Source organism: Tachysurus fulvidraco, chromosome 13 (assembly GCF_022655615.1).
Source record: "Tachysurus fulvidraco isolate hzauxx_2018 chromosome 13, HZAU_PFXX_2.0, whole genome shotgun sequence".
Taxonomy (NCBI): domain Eukaryota; kingdom Metazoa; phylum Chordata; class Actinopteri; order Siluriformes; family Bagridae; genus Tachysurus; species Tachysurus fulvidraco.
Genome location: NC_062530.1, coordinates 25,216,803 through 25,234,572, shown reverse-complemented (window position 1 = coordinate 25,234,572; position 17,770 = coordinate 25,216,803). Strand labels below are relative to the sequence as shown.

General features: G+C 36.9%; 3 protein-coding genes across 3 annotated transcripts; all 3 read right to left on the bottom strand.

Annotated features, from left to right (window-relative positions):
• Positions 1-1,791: 1,791 nt before the first annotated feature.
• Positions 1,792-4,611, bottom strand: LOC113652340 (extracellular calcium-sensing receptor-like). Its single transcript, XM_027161312.2, has 5 exons — positions 4,327-4,611; positions 3,384-4,196; positions 3,079-3,306; positions 2,832-2,955; positions 1,792-2,699 (listed from the first exon to the last, which is right to left on the bottom strand). The coding sequence occupies exons 1-5, from the start codon at positions 4,582-4,584 to the stop codon at positions 1,792-1,794; spliced, it is 2,331 nt and encodes a 776-aa protein (XP_027017113.2). The 5' UTR covers positions 4,585-4,611.
• Positions 4,612-6,079: 1,468 nt separating this feature from the next.
• Positions 6,080-10,116, bottom strand: LOC113652557 (extracellular calcium-sensing receptor-like). Its single transcript, XM_027161673.2, has 7 exons — positions 10,090-10,116; positions 9,125-9,288; positions 8,642-8,933; positions 7,678-8,487; positions 7,330-7,557; positions 7,114-7,237; positions 6,080-6,987 (listed from the first exon to the last, which is right to left on the bottom strand). The coding sequence occupies exons 1-7, from the start codon at positions 10,114-10,116 to the stop codon at positions 6,080-6,082; spliced, it is 2,553 nt and encodes an 850-aa protein (XP_027017474.1).
• Positions 10,117-13,744: 3,628 nt separating this feature from the next.
• LOC113652653 (extracellular calcium-sensing receptor-like) lies at positions 13,745-16,810 on the bottom strand. The gene is made up of 6 exons (XM_047822554.1): positions 16,701-16,810; positions 16,240-16,531; positions 15,309-16,091; positions 14,943-15,170; positions 14,737-14,860; positions 13,745-14,652 (listed from the first exon to the last, which is right to left on the bottom strand). Exons 1-6 carry the CDS (start codon positions 16,736-16,738, stop codon positions 13,745-13,747), a joined length of 2,373 nt encoding a protein of 790 aa, XP_047678510.1. The 5' UTR covers positions 16,739-16,810.
• Positions 16,811-17,770: the final 960 nt, after the last annotated feature.

Genomic DNA, 17,770 nt, shown 5'->3' with positions numbered 1-17,770 from the left:
GCTGAGTTCAGGAGGATTGGGCAGGCCTAGGAAGCTGCAGGGAGGATCCGCAGCTCTCACCTGAGTGAATAAAATCCATGTGTACAGGAGCCGCATTATCATCCCTCCATAAATACTATGATGGATGTTTAGTCATTTAAATAACAATTTGATTCCCAAATTAACCAGACCCTTGGGTGTAGGTTTACAAATTGTATTACCTCATTATTGTCCTCTTCTGTTCTAATATGCATAATCTAATATGCACATCTCAGCATATGTGGCAGAGATCTCCTCATGGACGGCAACACATTGGCTAAGATTTAATTCCAGCGAAATTGAAAAGCTGTTCACCCCAAGTGATTTATCTCTTTGTCTGGATCATGTCCTCTCCCTGGACCCCATTCTAATCTTACCTTCAGTCACTTCACACAACCTTGGGTTACCATGTACAATCAACTGTCCTTGCCCTCTCATGTCAATTAACATTCTCTATTCAATTTCTTCTGCACAATCTCATAAGGATTTATCCATTTCTATCCACTCAGGCTAATCAGGTGCTTGTTTAGCCCCTTGTAATTTTAAGACTCAGCTACTACAACTTGATCCTGGCAGGTCTTCCTCTGATTACATCCTGAACTCTGCAACTGATCTAGAATGCAGATGCCAGACACATTTTTTAATTTTTTAAGTTCTCCCACACCATCCACTTTCTACACTCCTCAATTGGTTTCCTGTAGCTGCCATAATCAGATTTAAAACACTGATGCTTGCCTACAAACAGAAAAACAAATCGGTACCTACTTACCTGATTAAAGCACACTGCCTTCAATCCTCCTTCTCTGCTTGACTGATCACAACTTCTCCCATAGTATAAGGAAGGAATACATTATGACTCTTGTGTGTTCTGCCAGCTAAGTGGTGGAATAAGGTTCCTCTTATCAACACTGGCCATCTTCACATGGTGTCTAAAGATCTACCTTTTGCAGAAGTACATAAATTCATTCATTCATTCATTTTCTACCGCTTATCCGAACGACCTAGGGACACGGGGAGCCTGTGCTTCAGGCGTCATCGGGTATTAAGGCAGGATACACCCTGGATGGAGTGCCAACCCATTGCAGGGCACACACACTCATTCACTCACACACTACAGACAATTTTCCAGAGATGCCAATCAACCTACCATGAATGTCTTTAGACCGAGGGAGGAAACCGGAGTACCCGGAGGAAACCCTGGAGAACATGGCACGGGGAGAACATGCAAACTCGACACACACAAGGCGGAGGTGGGAATCGAACCCCCAACCCTGGAGGTGTGAGGCAAATGTGGAAACCACTAAGCGACCGTGCCCCCCAGTACTTAAATTAATGTAATAATTAAGAATGTGTTGGCTGTGGGCTTTTCTTTCTATATTAAATCTATAACAGAGTTTCTAAACCAGTCATATTCTTAGAGAGTGGAAGAGTAAAATAGTACCAGGATGTAATTATTGATAGAACAGTTCTGTATGTTGCTCTGAATAAAGGTATCTGCCAAATGCCATGAATGTAAATGCAAATTAAACTGTTTCAAAATATATGTGAAAACACACCTCTATGTAATCAAACTTAAAACACTAACCATTAGTAATATGCACATTTTACTGCAAAGTCAGACAAAAGACAATAGTTTATTACTGCAGAGAAAAAAGTAGATTTTTATACAAATCTATTTAAATTCTTTCATTTACTGTAAATTAAAACATTCACTTTAATTAAGGTAAATATTTTATACAAATCATTTTAATTGTGGCTATTTAGACAATTCAATCATTTCACAGATGCCTTACCCATCATTTGCTTTTTTGTATTCTTATCTGGCTTCAGCATGATTACATAACACTTTGGAACAAATATACAGAAGAGTAAACCAAAGCTTGATGTTAAAATAGCAAATATCTCTACAGCTACAGTGAATTTTCCAGGAGAGCTGACATAAGCAGGAATAAATGTGATCCAAACTGCACAGAATATCAGTATGCTGAATGTGATGAATTTGGCTTCATTGAAATTGTCAGGCAACTTCCGGGCCAGAAAAGCCAAGATAAAACACAAAAGAGCCAAAAGTCCTATATAACCCAGAACAGCCCAGAAACCTATAACTGAGCCTACATGACATTCTAATATAATCTTTTCCTTGTAGTAGCTCATATTTTTGTATGGAAAAGGAGGAGATATTGTTAACCAAAGTACACAAATAATGACCTGTACAAGAGTGAAGGCGAGTACACTGAGTCTCTGCTGTAGAGGCCCAAACCATTTCATGACATTACTGCCTGGAAGTGTAGCCCTGAAGGCCATTAACACCACTACAGTTTTTCCCAGAACACAGGAGATACAGAGGACAAATGTAGTCCCAAACGCTGTGTGGCGCAGCATACAGGACCACTCAGAGGGCTGACCAATGAATGTAAGTGAACAGAGAAAACACAGAGTCAGTGATAAGAGCAGCAGGAAGCTCAGCTCAGAATTATTTGCTCTAACAATTGGTGTGTCCTTGTGTTTAAAGAAAATTACAGCAATACAGATGGTGAACAAAACTCCTAACAAAGAAAATGATACAAGAATGATTCCCATTATCTCCTCAAAAGACAGGAATTCCACCAACTTTAACACACACGTATCTCTCTTGTCATTAGACCACAGCTCAGGTGGGCATGTGATACAAGTTATAGAGTCTAAAGAAAGATAAAATTAACAGCAATTTAGCTATTTGCAACTGCAACTACTTGTGATTATTAGCTTAATAAAACCTTTAAATATTTTTGAATATTGTATGCGTTCTTGAATCTAAATACTATTCATTATACCTGTTATATTACTGATTTCTCCTTCTGCACATGGTATACAGTCAAAGCAGCAGATTGGCCTTCCTTTCTGTACTGCCTTCCTTGTACCCAAGGGACAACTTGGACTACACACCGAGACTGGCACCTGAAAACAATTTTTATTGTATATATTTATTAATTTATAGTATATTCATAATTTAAAATATATAATGACTTGTTTATTATTATATTCTACACATTATGTGTGTATAAAAATATTGTTATTTACCTGTGATTTATTATTGGCCCAGTATATACTGATGTTGTTAAATGACAGTTGCAGGTCTTTATTCAGAGAGGCATCATAGAAACCTACTTTAACAAACTCTATTTTACTGTCTTTGCGTTGTTGCCAATTAACCAGTTCATACCTCGCTGCTGGATCTCCATTCTCATCAAAGTAAACAACCTCTCCAGTTGTAGTGGTGAAATAGAGTTTCTTCAACTCATTGAGTACCTAAATAAAGCATTTCAAAAATACTTCCATCAAAAATATATTACATATTGTTCATAAGGCTATATTGTTATACTTACCTGCCATGGTTTGTTATCTGTTATATTTGCACATGCAGTAGGACCTTCTTTTCCACTTTGCCACTTTGAACAGCTGTATATGTTATGCAGGGCATAAGCCACAGCATAAACGGCCTTGTAAACATTATTTGCAACTCGTAGCTCTGAAGCATCTGTATAAAGGTTTTGAACTTGACTGAGACTTTCATTACCCTTGCAAATTTCCTTTGTCTCAACAGTTTCTTGTGTGGGAAGCTTACAATCAAATATTGTCTCCCATAGCTCTTTGAAAATCGCTGCATCAGAAGCTGGATTAAGGTTAGTTAGAAAGTCCCATAGGCCTTTGATTTGAGCTTTTGGAATAGCAAAACCCATGGACCCTATCAGAAGATCCTGCCATTGCACAATGCTTGGGTTTAAAGAAGAGATCCAGGACTCACTTCCAATCCACTGAAACCCAGTCATGTTCTGTAAGGCCATTTCCTTTAGAAGAAATCCAAAGTCAGTGTATGCAACAAAAGCTACAACTACTTTGGAGGTTGAGGCCTTCATAATTTCAACTAGTTTCAAAATCTTTTCTCTGGGATCTGTTCGAAAGAAGGCTTTGGAATACTCAACACAGATTCCCTCTTCTTTGGCTGCAATTATAAATTCATTTAAGCCATTGTTTCCATAGTCGTTATTACTGCACACAGCTCCTACCCATGTCCAACCAAAATGCCGTACCAGCTTAGCTAAAGCTCTGCTCTGGTAATAATCACTGGGAACAGTTCTGAAGAAAGATGGATATTTCATTTTGTTGCTTAGGCATGCACATGTTGCAAGGGGACTGACCTAAAATAGAGATTTCATTAATGTGTAATTTACTTAATATTAAATTATTAAGTATGTTCTCAATTTACCATAAAAAAATATTTTTATGGAAAAGAAAATACTTTATTTACATAGAAATAAGAAGTCCTACCACAGGTATGTGCAAAGGTCCTACAGTAGCAGACAATGCAATAGAAGGACTTGAGGATGGTTCACCTATGATTGCTTGAACTGTATCAGGTTTGGAGCAAGACTTTAAAGATATATTTTTTCCATTTTCATTGACTAAAGACAAGGAGTTTCTTGTAGTTATTTCTACTGATCCACAGGAATCATAGATTCGATATCCCAATTTTAAACCAGGTAGAATATCAGTTCTGTTGTTGATTTCCTCGATTGCAAATACCATTGTTTGTACATTTTGCAATTCACGAAGGTTTAAACTTTAGGAACAAGAAAAAAAAATAAATAAAAGTAAATATCTTTTCAGTGAACCTGTAAGCACTAATACAGAAACACGTTTATAAATACTGCAATGTAAGTCATTTTAAATGTTTCTGATCTTCTTTAAATAAATCACATCTTAATCATTGTTGCTTTTCCATTTACCAAATTCAACCGAATTCAGATTCCACTAATGTGGTCTCACCCTTTGCATTTTGATTGTTGTGGCCCAGATGTAAAGACTTGTGTCGTCTGGTCCCATTTGACATGGAAGGAAAAGATACCACCAATCAGTACATCTCCATCTTTGCTGAGTTCAGGAGGATTGGGCAGGCCTAGTAAGCTGCAGGGAGGATGCGCTGCTCTCACCTGAATGAATAAAATCCATGTGTACAGGAACCTCATTATCATACCTCCGTAAATACTATGATGGATGTTTAGCCATTTATATAACCATTTGATTCCCAAATTTACCAGACCCTTGGGTTTAAGGTTAAGAAATCTATTATCTCATTATTGTGTAATGTTTCCTAAGAGGCACACATTTTTATTTTATTACACTGTTGAATCACTCTATGTGCAAATGTATACTCATAAGTCTCCTTTAATGGTGCTTTGTTTCATGCAAATGGTTTTATGTAAATGTTTGGAACCTTTTGGGACATTTTATATACACACTTTATGTAGGTGATAATCTTGTTGCAATGGCAACTGTTAGTTCTGGAGTTCTCAATGTTAATGTTTTGGTAGCAAAAAAAAATAGGGAAGCATACAGATGTGAGCAACCATTGCATGTCCAATAACACAGGACTGTGGGTTCTACCCAGTAGTCTACAATGATGAGTACCTACCAAAAGTGGTCCAAGGAAGGACAATTGGTGAACCACTTACACGGTCATAAGAGCCCAAACCTTAATGATGCATCTAGTGAGTGAAAGTTAGCTTATCCGTTCGAATCCCACAGTCGATCTACTGCAGTACAAATTCCAAAAAAAAAAAATAAAAAATGTAATGCTGGATATGATAGAAAGGTGGCAAAAGAAACAATAAATCCTGGCTTGCTGCATACATGGCTGCATAGTGACAAAGGTTTGAAAGCCTTTTTTATCTCCTGTATTGCTCACATTATGGTAAAAAAAAAATAAAAAAAAATAAATAACTTATGGCTTAAGATGAGGACAAGGGTGAATTAAATATAGGACATTTTGTAGAAACCCAATTTGAAAAAAATATGTTAAAGGACAAATTTGTTGTGTAATAAGGCTTCTTCCATTGACCACTAACAATGTAAATGGTACCACACAGTCAGATGTCAGATGAACAGTTTTATTGAGTGCAGTTATTGGTATTGTATATCTTTATGCTAATGAATTTAAAAAGAGTTAATTTAAAATAGAATCTGCCTTTTAAACAAGATGCATAATTTAAACAGGTTTATAGCAAACATAGAGACTATTAGATTATTTAGCAGATGCTTTACCCATCATTTGTTTCTTTGTATTCTTATCTGGTTTCAGTATGATTATATAACACTTTGGAACAAATATGCAGAATAGTAAACCAAAGCTTGATGTTAAAATAGCAAATATCTCTACAGCTACAGTGAATTTTCCAGGTGAGCTGACATAAGCAGGAATAAATGTGATCCAAACTGCACAGAATATAAGTATGCTGAATGTGATGAATTTGGCTTCATTGAAATTGTCAGGCAACTTCCGGGCCAGAAAAGCCAAGATAAAACATAAAAGAGCCAAAAGTCCTATATAACCCAGAACAGCCCAGAAACCTATAACTGAGCCTACATGACATTCTAATATAACCTTTTCCTTGTAATACCTCATATTTTTGTATGGGAAAGGAGGAGATATTGTTAACCAAAGTACACAAATAATGACCTGTACAAGAGTAAAGGCAAGTACACTGAGTCTCTGCTGTAGAGGCCCAAACCATTTCATGACATTACTGCCTGGAAGTGTAGCCCTGAAGGCCATTAACACCACTACAGTTTTCCCCAGAACACAGGAGATACAGAGGACAAATGTTGTTCCAAACGCTGTGTGACGCAACATACAGGACCACTCAGAGGGCTGACCAATGAATGTAAGTGAACAGAGAAAACACAGAGTCAGAGAGAAGAGCAGCAAGAAGCTCAGTTCAGAATTATTTGCTCTAACAATTGGTGTATCCTTGTGTTTAAAGAAAATTACAGCAATACTAATGGTGAAAGCTACTCCTAAAAAAGAAAATGATCCAAGAATGATTCCCATTATTTCCTCAAATGACAGGAATTCCACCAACTTTAAGACACAGTTATCTCTCTTTTCATTAGACCACAGTTCAGGAGGGCATGTGATACAAGTTATAGAATCTAAAGGAAGAGAAAAGAATATAAATTTAGGTATATCTTAAATTATATTGAATGTATTAACATAAACAAACTTTAATCTTGCTGGGTATGTTGTGCATTTTTTAAGCTAACCACTATAAATGATACCTGTTATATTACTTATTTCTCCTTCTGCACATGGTATACAGTCAAAGCAGCAGATTGGTCTTCCTTTCTGTACAGCCTTCCTTGTACCCAGGGGACAACTTGGACTACACACAGAGACTGGCAGCTGAAAATATTTTTTTATTGTATATAATTATTAATCATAAATGAACACATTTATTGTACCCATAATCTTTTAATATAGATATTGGTATTTACCTCATTACTGTTTTGGGCCCAGGATATAGTCATGTTGTTAAAGGATAGCTGAAGATGTGTTTGCAAAGAGCTATCATAAAAGCCCACTTGAACAAACGCTATTTTATCATCTTTGTCTTCTTGCCAATTCAGCAGTTCATACCTTGCTACTGGATCTCCATTTTCATTAAAGTACACTTCCTCTCCAGTTGTAGCTGTAAAATGGAGTTTTTTCAACTCATTGACTAACTAAATCAAATATCGGAAAATAATCACTTATTATTAATCACATCAATATGTATATATTAATATATAATATGTAATTATTTATTATATAAAATATACTTCAGCCTCTATTGTTAAACTTACCTGCCATGGTTTGTTATCTGTTATGTTTGCACATGCAAAAGAACTGTCTTGTCCATGCTCATTCTTTGAACAGCTATATATGTTATGCAGGGCATATGCCACAGCATACACTGCCTTATAAACATTATTTGCGATTCGTAATTCTGAAACATCTGTAAAAATATTTTGAACTTGACTGAGACTTTCATTACCTTTGCACATTTCTTTAATCTCAGAATTTTCTTGTGTGCGAAGCTTACATTCGAATATTGTCTCCCACAGCTCTTGGTAAATAGCATGAGATGTTGGGCTTAGTTTGGTAAGAAACTCTCTTAGGCCCTTGATTTGAGCTTTTGGGATAGCAAAACCCATGGAGCCTATCAGAAGATGCTGCCATTGTACAATGGTTGGGTTTATAGAAGAGATCCAGGACTCACTTCCAATCCACTGAAATCCAGTCACATTCTGTAAGGCCATTTCCTTTAGAAGAACCCCAAGGTCAGAATACGAGACAAAAGCTACTATAACTTTGGAGGTTGAAGCCTTGATAATCTCAACTAGTTTCAGAATTTTTTCTCTGGGATCTGTCCTAAAGAATGGCATTGAGTATTCAACACAGATTCCCTCTTCTTTGGCTGCAATGATAAATTCATTTAGGCCATTGTTTCCATAGTCGTTATTACTGCACACAGCTCCCACCCATGTCCATCCAAAATGGCTGACCAGTTTAGCTAGAGCTCTGCTCTGGTAATAATCACTGGGAACAGTTCTGAAGAAAGATGGATATTTCTTTTTGTTGCTTAGGCATGCACATGTTGCCAAGTGACTGACCTGCAATACAGAAATTTCAATGATGTGTAATTTACTTTGTACATACATACAGTACAATTATTTATTAATTATGCTCATAATTCACTATTACAAGAAAAACTGTCTTAATTCAGAACAAAGTGTGAAACGTTACTCATGAAGAAAGAAGCCTTACTACAGGTATTTTCAAAGGTCCCACAGTTGCAGCAATGGCAAGTGTCGGGCTGGAAGATGTTTGACCTATTATTGCCTGAACTGTATCCGGTTTGGAACAAGGGATTTCAGATGCATTTTTTCCATTTTCATTAACTAAGGACAAGGAGGCTCTTGTAGTTATTTCTATTGATTCACATGAATCATAGATTTTATAACCCAATTCGACCCCAGGAAGAAGATCGGTTCTGTTGTTGATTTCCTCAATGGCAAATAACATTGTTTGTGCATTTTGAAATTCACGTAGGCTCAAACTGCAGGACCAAGAAAACAAAACTTTATATGTTTCTCATGAACACTATTGACACCAATACAATAATTAAAGTTTACATAAAGTACGATGTAATGCATATAGAAAATATTTCTTATCTTCATAAAATGGATAGATATTGAACCAATGTTTACCACAATTCAATTAAATAAACTTTCCCTGATGTGCTCTCACCTTCTGCATTTTGGTTGCCAGGGCTTAGATGTAAAGACATGCGTTACCTGGTCCCATTTCACATGAATGGAAAAGATACCACCAATCAGTACATCACCATCTTTGCTGAGTTCAGGAGGATTGTGTAGGCCTAGTAAGCTGCAAGGAGGATCAGCTGCTCTCACCTGAGTGAATAAAAACCATGTGTGCAGGAACCTCATTCTCACCCTGCACAAAATGCCATCACCATATTATAGGCTTTTATACCTCTTTCACTCACTGAATTTACCACTCCCTTTGATGTGGGTGTATCAATTGCATAACCTCATTATTTCGCACTGATTATTGGATAGCAAAAAAGCAGCTTCACACCTCCAGGGTTGGGATTAATTTCCCAACTCTGCTAAATGTGTGGAGTTTGCTTGCTATCACTTGCTCGCTACTACTTTAGAACAAAGCGGTTAGTTATGAGTTTGTAGTAATCATATCATAGGACAAGTTTTGGAAGAATCTCTCGAATATCAGAAAAATAACAGGCCCTGGTGGGATTCCTGACCAAGTACTGAAATCCTGAACTGATCATATTGCTTCTTTACTTCCATCTTTAACAAGTCATTAGCAAAGTCTGTTGTACCAACCTGCTTTGAAAAATCACCATTCACCATTCGTAGCCTAGTGGTTAAGGTGTTGAGCTACCAATCAGAAGGTTTTGAGTGAATCCCAGGTCCATAAAGCTGCCAGTGTTGAGCCCCTGAGCAAGGCCCTTAACCCTGAATTGATCAGTTGTATAAACATGAGATAATGCAAGTTGCTCTGAATAAGGGTGTCTGCCAAATGCTGTAAATGTACTGTAAATGACTAGTGATGGTCCTACATCACTAGTCAAATAAGGTCTTTGAGACCTTCAAAAACCTATCCTCCATCCCTGACACTGTTGACCTTCTCTAGTTGCCTGCTGCTCCAATAGGTCTATTGAGGTCTCTCACCCTGTCCATCACACTGCACTTACCCATACTGATAGTAACAAAAGAGAAGTATGTAAGACTAAGTATGTATATAGACTATAGCTCATTCTTCAATGCTATAGACCCACATAGGTTGGCCTCCGAGCTCCTTGCCCTCAGCCTTAATGACACCATTTGTGTATGGATCCTGGACTTTCTTTCAGGAAGACACCAGGTAGTGGGAGCGAGCCAGTTTACATCCAGCATCAAACACTGGATCCCCATGCTCTACTCTGTACATGACTGTGTGTTTCCATTTTACTGTTCTACTTCTATTGCCACCAGTTGTTAAGATTCAAGCAGTGTGGGTATTATTTTCATTTTTGTGTGTTTTCAGGTCTTCTTGTTCCACTGTAACTGTTGCCCCAAGCTTGTTCTGCCTTGCCTTTTGCCTGTACAACTTCCATGGTACATTTACCTAGACCCACTCTTTTACAGTATTGCCCATTCCTCTCATGTCTCTCTTGCAATTAAGGCAACATACATTAACAATTTGGTGTATGCAGTCTGTTTTTGGTTCACCTATCATTGCCTGGCAGCACTTCAGGGCAAATGAAGGAAATGCTCAATCCAGTATCAACCGGGTCACAACAGCTTACCCTATGTAATGTGCATGGAATCCTTGCCAGGAAAATAGTCAACCAATTATGCAGTACCTGTGAAGTGTTTTAGTGATGTACTGGTCTACGTTACTGGGGAATGCCCATGCCTCCACTAGCACAAGTTTATGACTGTGGCACCTTTGGGTGAACTACAGAAGCATACAGAGCAGAGGTGAAGGGTCTTGAAATGCAGTGAAGAAACTACAAACTATCTCTTGACTAATTACTAAGTAATATTTAACATTATTCTGCTTTAATTATCAATTTAATTATAATTTATTTATAAAACGATACAATGGATAAAGGACACCAATATCAAACATAGCTAAAAACCTTATTTCATTGCTTTAAGCCCCTTTGAATAACCAGCTGAAAAATAAGTGTGAGATAAATAATTTCATGCACTGTCATAATACTCTCTCTACAGAAATGACTGTAAAAGTTTCCACTTCCCAACCATTGCCAATATGTCAAAATGTTTGAAAGCAAAATCTAAAAAAAAACTAACAAACAAATGAAGAAATAAAATCGTGTATTGTTTTACACCTTTAATGTGTTATAGCCACCAACAAAATTAGAGTAAGTAGAGGTGCAGTGATACAGTATGATTGGATTTGATTCATGACACTGTCTTCACAATGTGATTCCTATGTATCCTATAATGTGTCGGTTGTTGTGATCTGGAATTATTGGTGACTTCACAAGCATAGATGATTACTGGTAATCAAACAGGTTCTCTTTGAAAAGAACACAGTTGTGACCATTGTGCTACCTACAGTATATACCCAAGCTCAATGGGTTGTGCGGATTGGGACCCATTGTGTTCAGTCAATGCGATTGCATCAGATACATAATTTATAAAATGACAATTACCAGTGTGTGAAATACACGTTTCCAAATTGGACATTGCCACATCATTGTTTACCATCTTTGCACACATATTTATTTGCCAATATCATTATTATTTAAATCTTTTTATTATTCAAATGCTCCAGAAACCATGTGAAGGTACACAGCCCTCTTGATCATTCAACAATATTTTAATAAAATTAAAATCTGGTTGGGCTAAATTCGATTGGGCTATTCCAAAATTAAACTAATCCTTTGTTAACTTTAGTCTTTGGGTCACCATTATGTTGAAAGTGAGATTTTTCTTCACTTTTAGCAGTTATCATATGTCTGTAGCTGGTGTCCTAAAATAGATTAGTATCTTGAATAGACCCCAGGCCCAGATAAAAAAAGCAGCTCTATAGCAGGATACTGACAGCACCTTGCTGTAAAATGGGTGTGGTGTTCTTTGAGTGATAAGCTTTCAATGTTTTTGAGCCAAGCATATTTTTTGAACTATGTCAAAATCTGATTTACTTTGGTTTCCTGGACTACTGATCAGAAGGTTGGAAGCTCAAATCCCAGGGTTAGCATGGTGTCACTGCTGGGCACTTAAGCAAGGTCATTACCCATCATTTGCTTAGTTGTATAAATGAGAAAAATGTTGCTGTGAATAAAGGCATCTGAAAAAAAGCCATAAGTTTCCTTATAGCAACCATATCCATTTATCAGATATGTAAATAACACAATAGCATGTGGTCACGTTCAGGAAGTGATCAGTACTTTTGATATTTATGCAGCATTCCTCATAAGTTTTGTTCTTGTCGATTTGTTTATTTTGGAGTCATGGTGTTGATGATGGCTTTCAGGGTGTTCCATGGTACCTCTAATGTTTTGACTCGAATGGGCTCCAGCAGCTGAACTAGTAAGATGTCCTAGAGAAAATCTTACAAAAACAGCTAATCTTTATTTGGGGTTAATCATCATCATTGTATTGATGAAAGGTGGCTGATAATTAGATTTAAACATGAGTTTGGATGTCACTTTCATTGTTATAAAAAGCAAAAATATTTTCTATTTTTTCAATTGTACTTTTTTGCTTGCTATATTACATAAGAGTTTCTTTTATGTTACATAAACCTGTTTTTTAAAGGGAATGTGTATACAATGTTTACTAATGGTAAATGGAGAAAGTAAAGGTGTCTACTCCAACAATTGGTCAACATTATTCATTAAATGTGAAGATACTCAACACAGTGCCAAGTGTGGATGACAATTCATCTGTCCACTGAGATGGAGGTTTGAATACTGTGAAGCATATTAGACAGCTCAGAGTGACCAGTTATTAAAGCCAAAGAATAAAGAACAAAGAATACCAGCTACATTTCCCATAACTGCTTATGTGCAATGCCATGGGAAAATAAATGTTCAAAACAAATTTAATTATGCCTCAATAGGAAGATCATATGTACATATTTTGTTTTTCATTTAATCTTTCTCGCTTGATTGATTGTACAAAAGGGGCAAGTAAGGAAACCTTGTTTTGCTAGTAATTGCTCCTGTTGGGTCCTATGAGCGGTCATAATAGCAGGCAGTCTTCTTTTCATAACAGCCTTCATGGGACCTGAGGGACGGCTCTCAAAGCAAACAGACAGTAGCACCTGCCACACACGAGGGAAATTATTCTTACAATAACAATAATAACCTGTAATGTGACATGATTGCACATGTTTGGGAAACTATAAGTCACCTGAGTGTTAAACATCCACTTGGGAATCTTGGGTCAGATCTGAAATTGAAAACTTTTTTGTCTCAAGCCCAAATGACTTTGTTAAAATACTCAATTATCAATTTTGATAATGGCCAAACATTATCAGTATATAATAACTTCAGATATGTGTTAGATAACATTAACTTTTTGAACATACTACAGCTAAATTGGAAGGTCGCTGTGTTTGAATTTGTATTTATATGTTGTATGGTATTGTTAAAGTCTACTTAATAGATACTTAACAGATACTAGGCCTAGATGCTAGGCCTGTGACAGTGCATTTGTTTGTCCCAATGTTTGTCCTCATCATATAAAGACAACGGAAATTTTGCAAGGAAAGCTGTTTCAAAGGACATGTGAAAATACACCTGGTTGTCAATCAAATAGAATCATATAGCATAGACTACATCATTTAAATTAAATGTAGAAAATTCAATCATTTGGCATTTGCTTTGCCCATCATCTGCTTTTTTGTATTCTTTTCTGGTTTCATTATAATTATATAACACTTTGGAACAAATATGCAGAATAATAAACCAAAGCTTGATGCTAAAATGGCAAATATCTCTACAGCTACAATGAATTTTCCAGGAGAGCTGACATAAGCAGGAATAAATGTGATCCAAACTGCACAGAATATGAGCATGCTGAATGTGATGAATTTGGCTTCATTGAAATTGTCAGGCAACTTCCGGGCCAGAAAAGCCAAGATAAAACATAAAAGAGCTAAAAGTCCTATATAACCCAGTACAGCCCAGAAACCTATAACTGAGCCTAAATGACATTCTAATATAATCTTTTCCTTGTAGTAGTTCATATTTTTGTATGGAAAAGGAGGAGATAACGTTAACCAAAGTACACAAATAATGACCTGTACAAGAGTGAAGGCAAGTACACTGAGTCTCTGCTGTAGAGGCCCAAACCATTTCATGACATTACTGCCTGGAAGTGTAGCCCTGAAGGCCATTAACACCACTACAGTTTTCCCCAGAACACAGGAGATACAGAGGACAAAGGTGATCCCAAACGCTGTGTGGCGCAGCATACAAGACCATTTAGATGGCTCAGCAATGAATGTAAGTGAACAGAGAAAACACAGAGTCAGAGAGAAGAGCAGCAAGAAGCTCAGTTCAGAATTATTTGCTCTAACAATTGGCGTGTCCTTGTGTTTAAAGAAAATTACAGCAATACAGATTGTGAGCAAAGCTCCTAACAAAGAAAATGATACAAGAATGATTCCCATTAACTCCTCAAATGACAGGAATTCCACCAACTTCAAGACACAGGTATCTTTCTTGTCATTCGACCACAGTTCAGGAGGGCACTTGATGCAAGATATAGAATCTAAAGAAAGGAAAAAATAAATATTAATAAATAATAGCAATTGATGTTCTTGCAGTTCTATTTTGTCTAATAAACCTGTTATACCTGTAATATTGCTGATTTCTCCCTCTGCACATGGTATACAGTCAAAGCAGCAGATTGGCCTTCCTTTCTGTACAGCCTTCCTGGTGCCTGGGGGACAACTTGGACTACATACAGAGACTGGCACCTGCAAAACAATTTTACTGTATATATTCATTCATACTTGTCTACTATATGGCTTATAATTGCTTGTTTATTTAGGTATTTACCTGTGGTTTGTTGTGTGCCCAAGATATACTTATGTTGTTAAATGACAGCTGAAGATGTGTTTGCAAAGAGCCATCATAGAAACCCACTTTAACATACATCATGTTACCATCTTTTCCTTGTTGCCAATTCAGTAGTTCATATCTTGCTGCTGGATCTCCATTTTCATCAAAAAATACATCCTCTCCTGTTGTAGTGTTGAAATGAATTTTCTGCAGCTCATTGACTACCTATGTCAAGCAGTGAAAAACAATCACTTCATGTGTATATACTGTATATATATAAGTAAACAAGTATATAAGTAAATGTCTTTCATGAGAGTATACTATTACACTCACTTGCCATGGCTTATTATCTGTTATGTTTACACAGGCAGTAGGACCTTCTTGTCTACTCTTTAACTTATAAAAGCCATATTTGTTATGCAGTGCATGTGCCACAGCATACACGGCCTTGTAAACATTATTTGCGAGTCGTAACTCTGAAACGTCTGTATAAATGTTTTGTACTTGACTGAGACTTTCATTGCCCTTGCATGTTTGTTTTATCTCAACATTGCCTTGTGTGGGAAATTTACAATCAAATATTGTCTCCCATAACTCAGTGTAAAATGCTGCATCAGAAATGGGATTAATCTTAGTCAGAAATGGCCCTAGGCCTTTGAGTTGTGCTTTTGGGATAGCAAAACCCACGGATCCTTTCAGGATATGTTGCCATTGAACATTGGCTGGATTCACATCAGAAATCCAGGACTCACTTCCAATCCACTGAAACCCAGTCATGTTCTGTAAGGCCATTTCCTTTATAAGAACTCCAAGGTCAGAATATGAGACAAAAGCTACAATCACTTTGGAGGTTGAGGCCTTGATGATCTCAACTATTTTCAACATTTTCTCTCTTGGATCTGTCCTATAGAATGCCTTGGAATACTCAACACAGATTCCCATTTCTTTGGCTGCGATGATAAATTCATTTATGCCATTGTTTCCATAGTCACTGTCACTGCATACAGCTCCCACCCATGTCCAACCAAAATGCTTGACCAGTTTTGCTAAAGCTCTGCTCTGGTAATAATCACTGGGAACAGTTCTGAAAAAAGATGGATATTTTTTCCTATCGCTTAGACATGCACATGTCGCAAAGTGACTGACCTGCAAGATTTGAAAAAAAAAAAAAAGACATGTAATTTACTATGTACTTATATTCCATTATTTTAATAAAAATATAGAAGATGCTTCTTGTTATTTTGTATGTATTTTTTTTAAAGTTGTTTATACACAAAAAAAGATGAAGCCTTACAACAGGTATGTTCAAAGGTCCCACAGTTGCAGCAATAGCAATAGTAGAGCTGGATGATGTTTGTCCTATAATTGCTTGAACTGTATCAGTTTTGGAGCAAGACACTACAGATCCATTTTTTCCATTTCCATTGACTAAAGACAAGGAGGCTCGTGTAGTCATTTCTACTGATCCACATGAATCATAGATTCTATATCCCAATTTAAGCCCAGGTAGAAGATCAGTTCTGTTGTTGATTTCCTCAATGGCAAATACCATCGTTTGTGCACTTTGAACTTCACGGAGACTTAAACTACAGGAGCAATGAAAAAACAAACGCAAATGCATTTTCAGTGAGCACTACAAGCACTAAAAAACAAACAATTTTTTATTTTATAAATGAAAAGTAATATGTTTTATAAGTGTTATAAATAAAATGATTAGATCTTCAACAAATTCAATGTCCCTTAATGTCTTCTTACCTTATGCATTTTGGTTGCTGTGGGCCAGATGTAAACATTTGTGTTCTCTGGTCCACCTTGCTGTGGAAAGAGAAGATACCACCAATCAGTACATCTCCATCTTTGCTGAGTTCAGGAGGGTTGTGCAGGCCTAGTAAGCTGCAGGGAGGATCAGCTGCTCTCACCTGAGTGAATAAAAGCCACGTGTGCAAGAACCTCATCCTCATGCCTTCCTAATCCCCTTTCTTATGTTTGGGCTTTTATAAACCTTTGACTACCAAATTGACCAGGCACTTGTGTACTTTTGAGTAACTGCTGATCTCCAGGGATTTTCACACACAGTGTCTAGAATTTACTCAGAATGATGAAATAATGAAAAAAAAACATATTCATTTAGGAGAATGTTTTCTTGACACACCTTGGGTCTGTTAATACCAATCAATCATTGCTCAGTTGTCATAGACTATTTGTGTATTGTTGCTGACCGTGTTTATTCTTTCATTTCCACTATTTTCCCATCTTCTGTTGGCTACTTCCAGCATGATAATGCACCATATCACAAAACAAAAGGAGTCTCAAACTGCTTTCATGAACATGACGATGAGATTCATGTTTTTCAGAGGCCTTCCCAGTCACTGATAGAACATGTTTGAAATGTGGTAGTTGCACAATTATAATCTGCAGGATATGCATGATGCAAACATGTTAACAAGTGCTTGTACCTCTAAACCTTTTCAGGTGTTCCTTCAGATCCAAATTTTTGTCCTTGCTCCAGGTCACATGCTAATCTTTGCATCCATATTTAGTCTCATTCTCATTGGATATGAGGCCTATAAATGTGGTGTCATCTGAGTTTGATTGATGAGCCTTTACAGGTACAGACCTTGGTATATAGAGGGAAAACAATCCTGAAGTGGACCACTGCAGAGTATCTTACACCTTATATCTAGTTTCAAATTGGCATATGAAAAATTCTATGGTCCATTTGCAGATGAAGTGTGTGAGATTCATGTCCAGCAGCTGTGGGATGATGGTAGTTTATGCTGAATCAACAAAGAGGATTTTCATATTTGTGCCAGAGTTGTGGAAAT

Bases quoted from the DNA above. Each gene is read 5' to 3' on its own strand.
- LOC113652340 (XM_027161312.2), bottom strand. From the start codon at position 4,584: ATGGTATTTGCAATCGAGGAAATCAACAACAGAACTGATATTCTACCT. The intron at 4,197-4,326 runs GTAGGACTTCTT...TCTCTATTTTAG, and splicing joins GACCTTTGCACATACCTGTG to GTCAGTCCCCTTGCAACATG. The intron at 2,700-2,831 runs GTATAATGAATA...ATCTTTCTTTAG, and splicing joins AGAAATCAGTAATATAACAG to ACTCTATAACTTGTATCACA.
- LOC113652557 (XM_027161673.2), bottom strand. From the start codon at position 10,116: ATGGGTAAGTGCAGTGTGATGGACAGG. The intron at 8,488-8,641 runs GTAAGGCTTCTT...TCTGTATTGCAG, and splicing joins GACCTTTGAAAATACCTGTA to GTCAGTCACTTGGCAACATG. The intron at 7,558-7,677 runs GTAAGTTTAACA...TATTTGATTTAG, and splicing joins CAGATAACAAACCATGGCAG to TTAGTCAATGAGTTGAAAAA.
- LOC113652653 (XM_047822554.1), bottom strand. From the start codon at position 16,738: ATGTTTACATCTGGCCCACAGCAACCAAAATGCATAAG. The intron at 16,092-16,239 runs GTAAGGCTTCAT...CAAATCTTGCAG, and splicing joins GACCTTTGAACATACCTGTT to GTCAGTCACTTTGCGACATG. The intron at 14,861-14,942 runs GTAAATACCTAA...ATTGTTTTGCAG, and splicing joins GGGCACACAACAAACCACAG to GTGCCAGTCTCTGTATGTAG.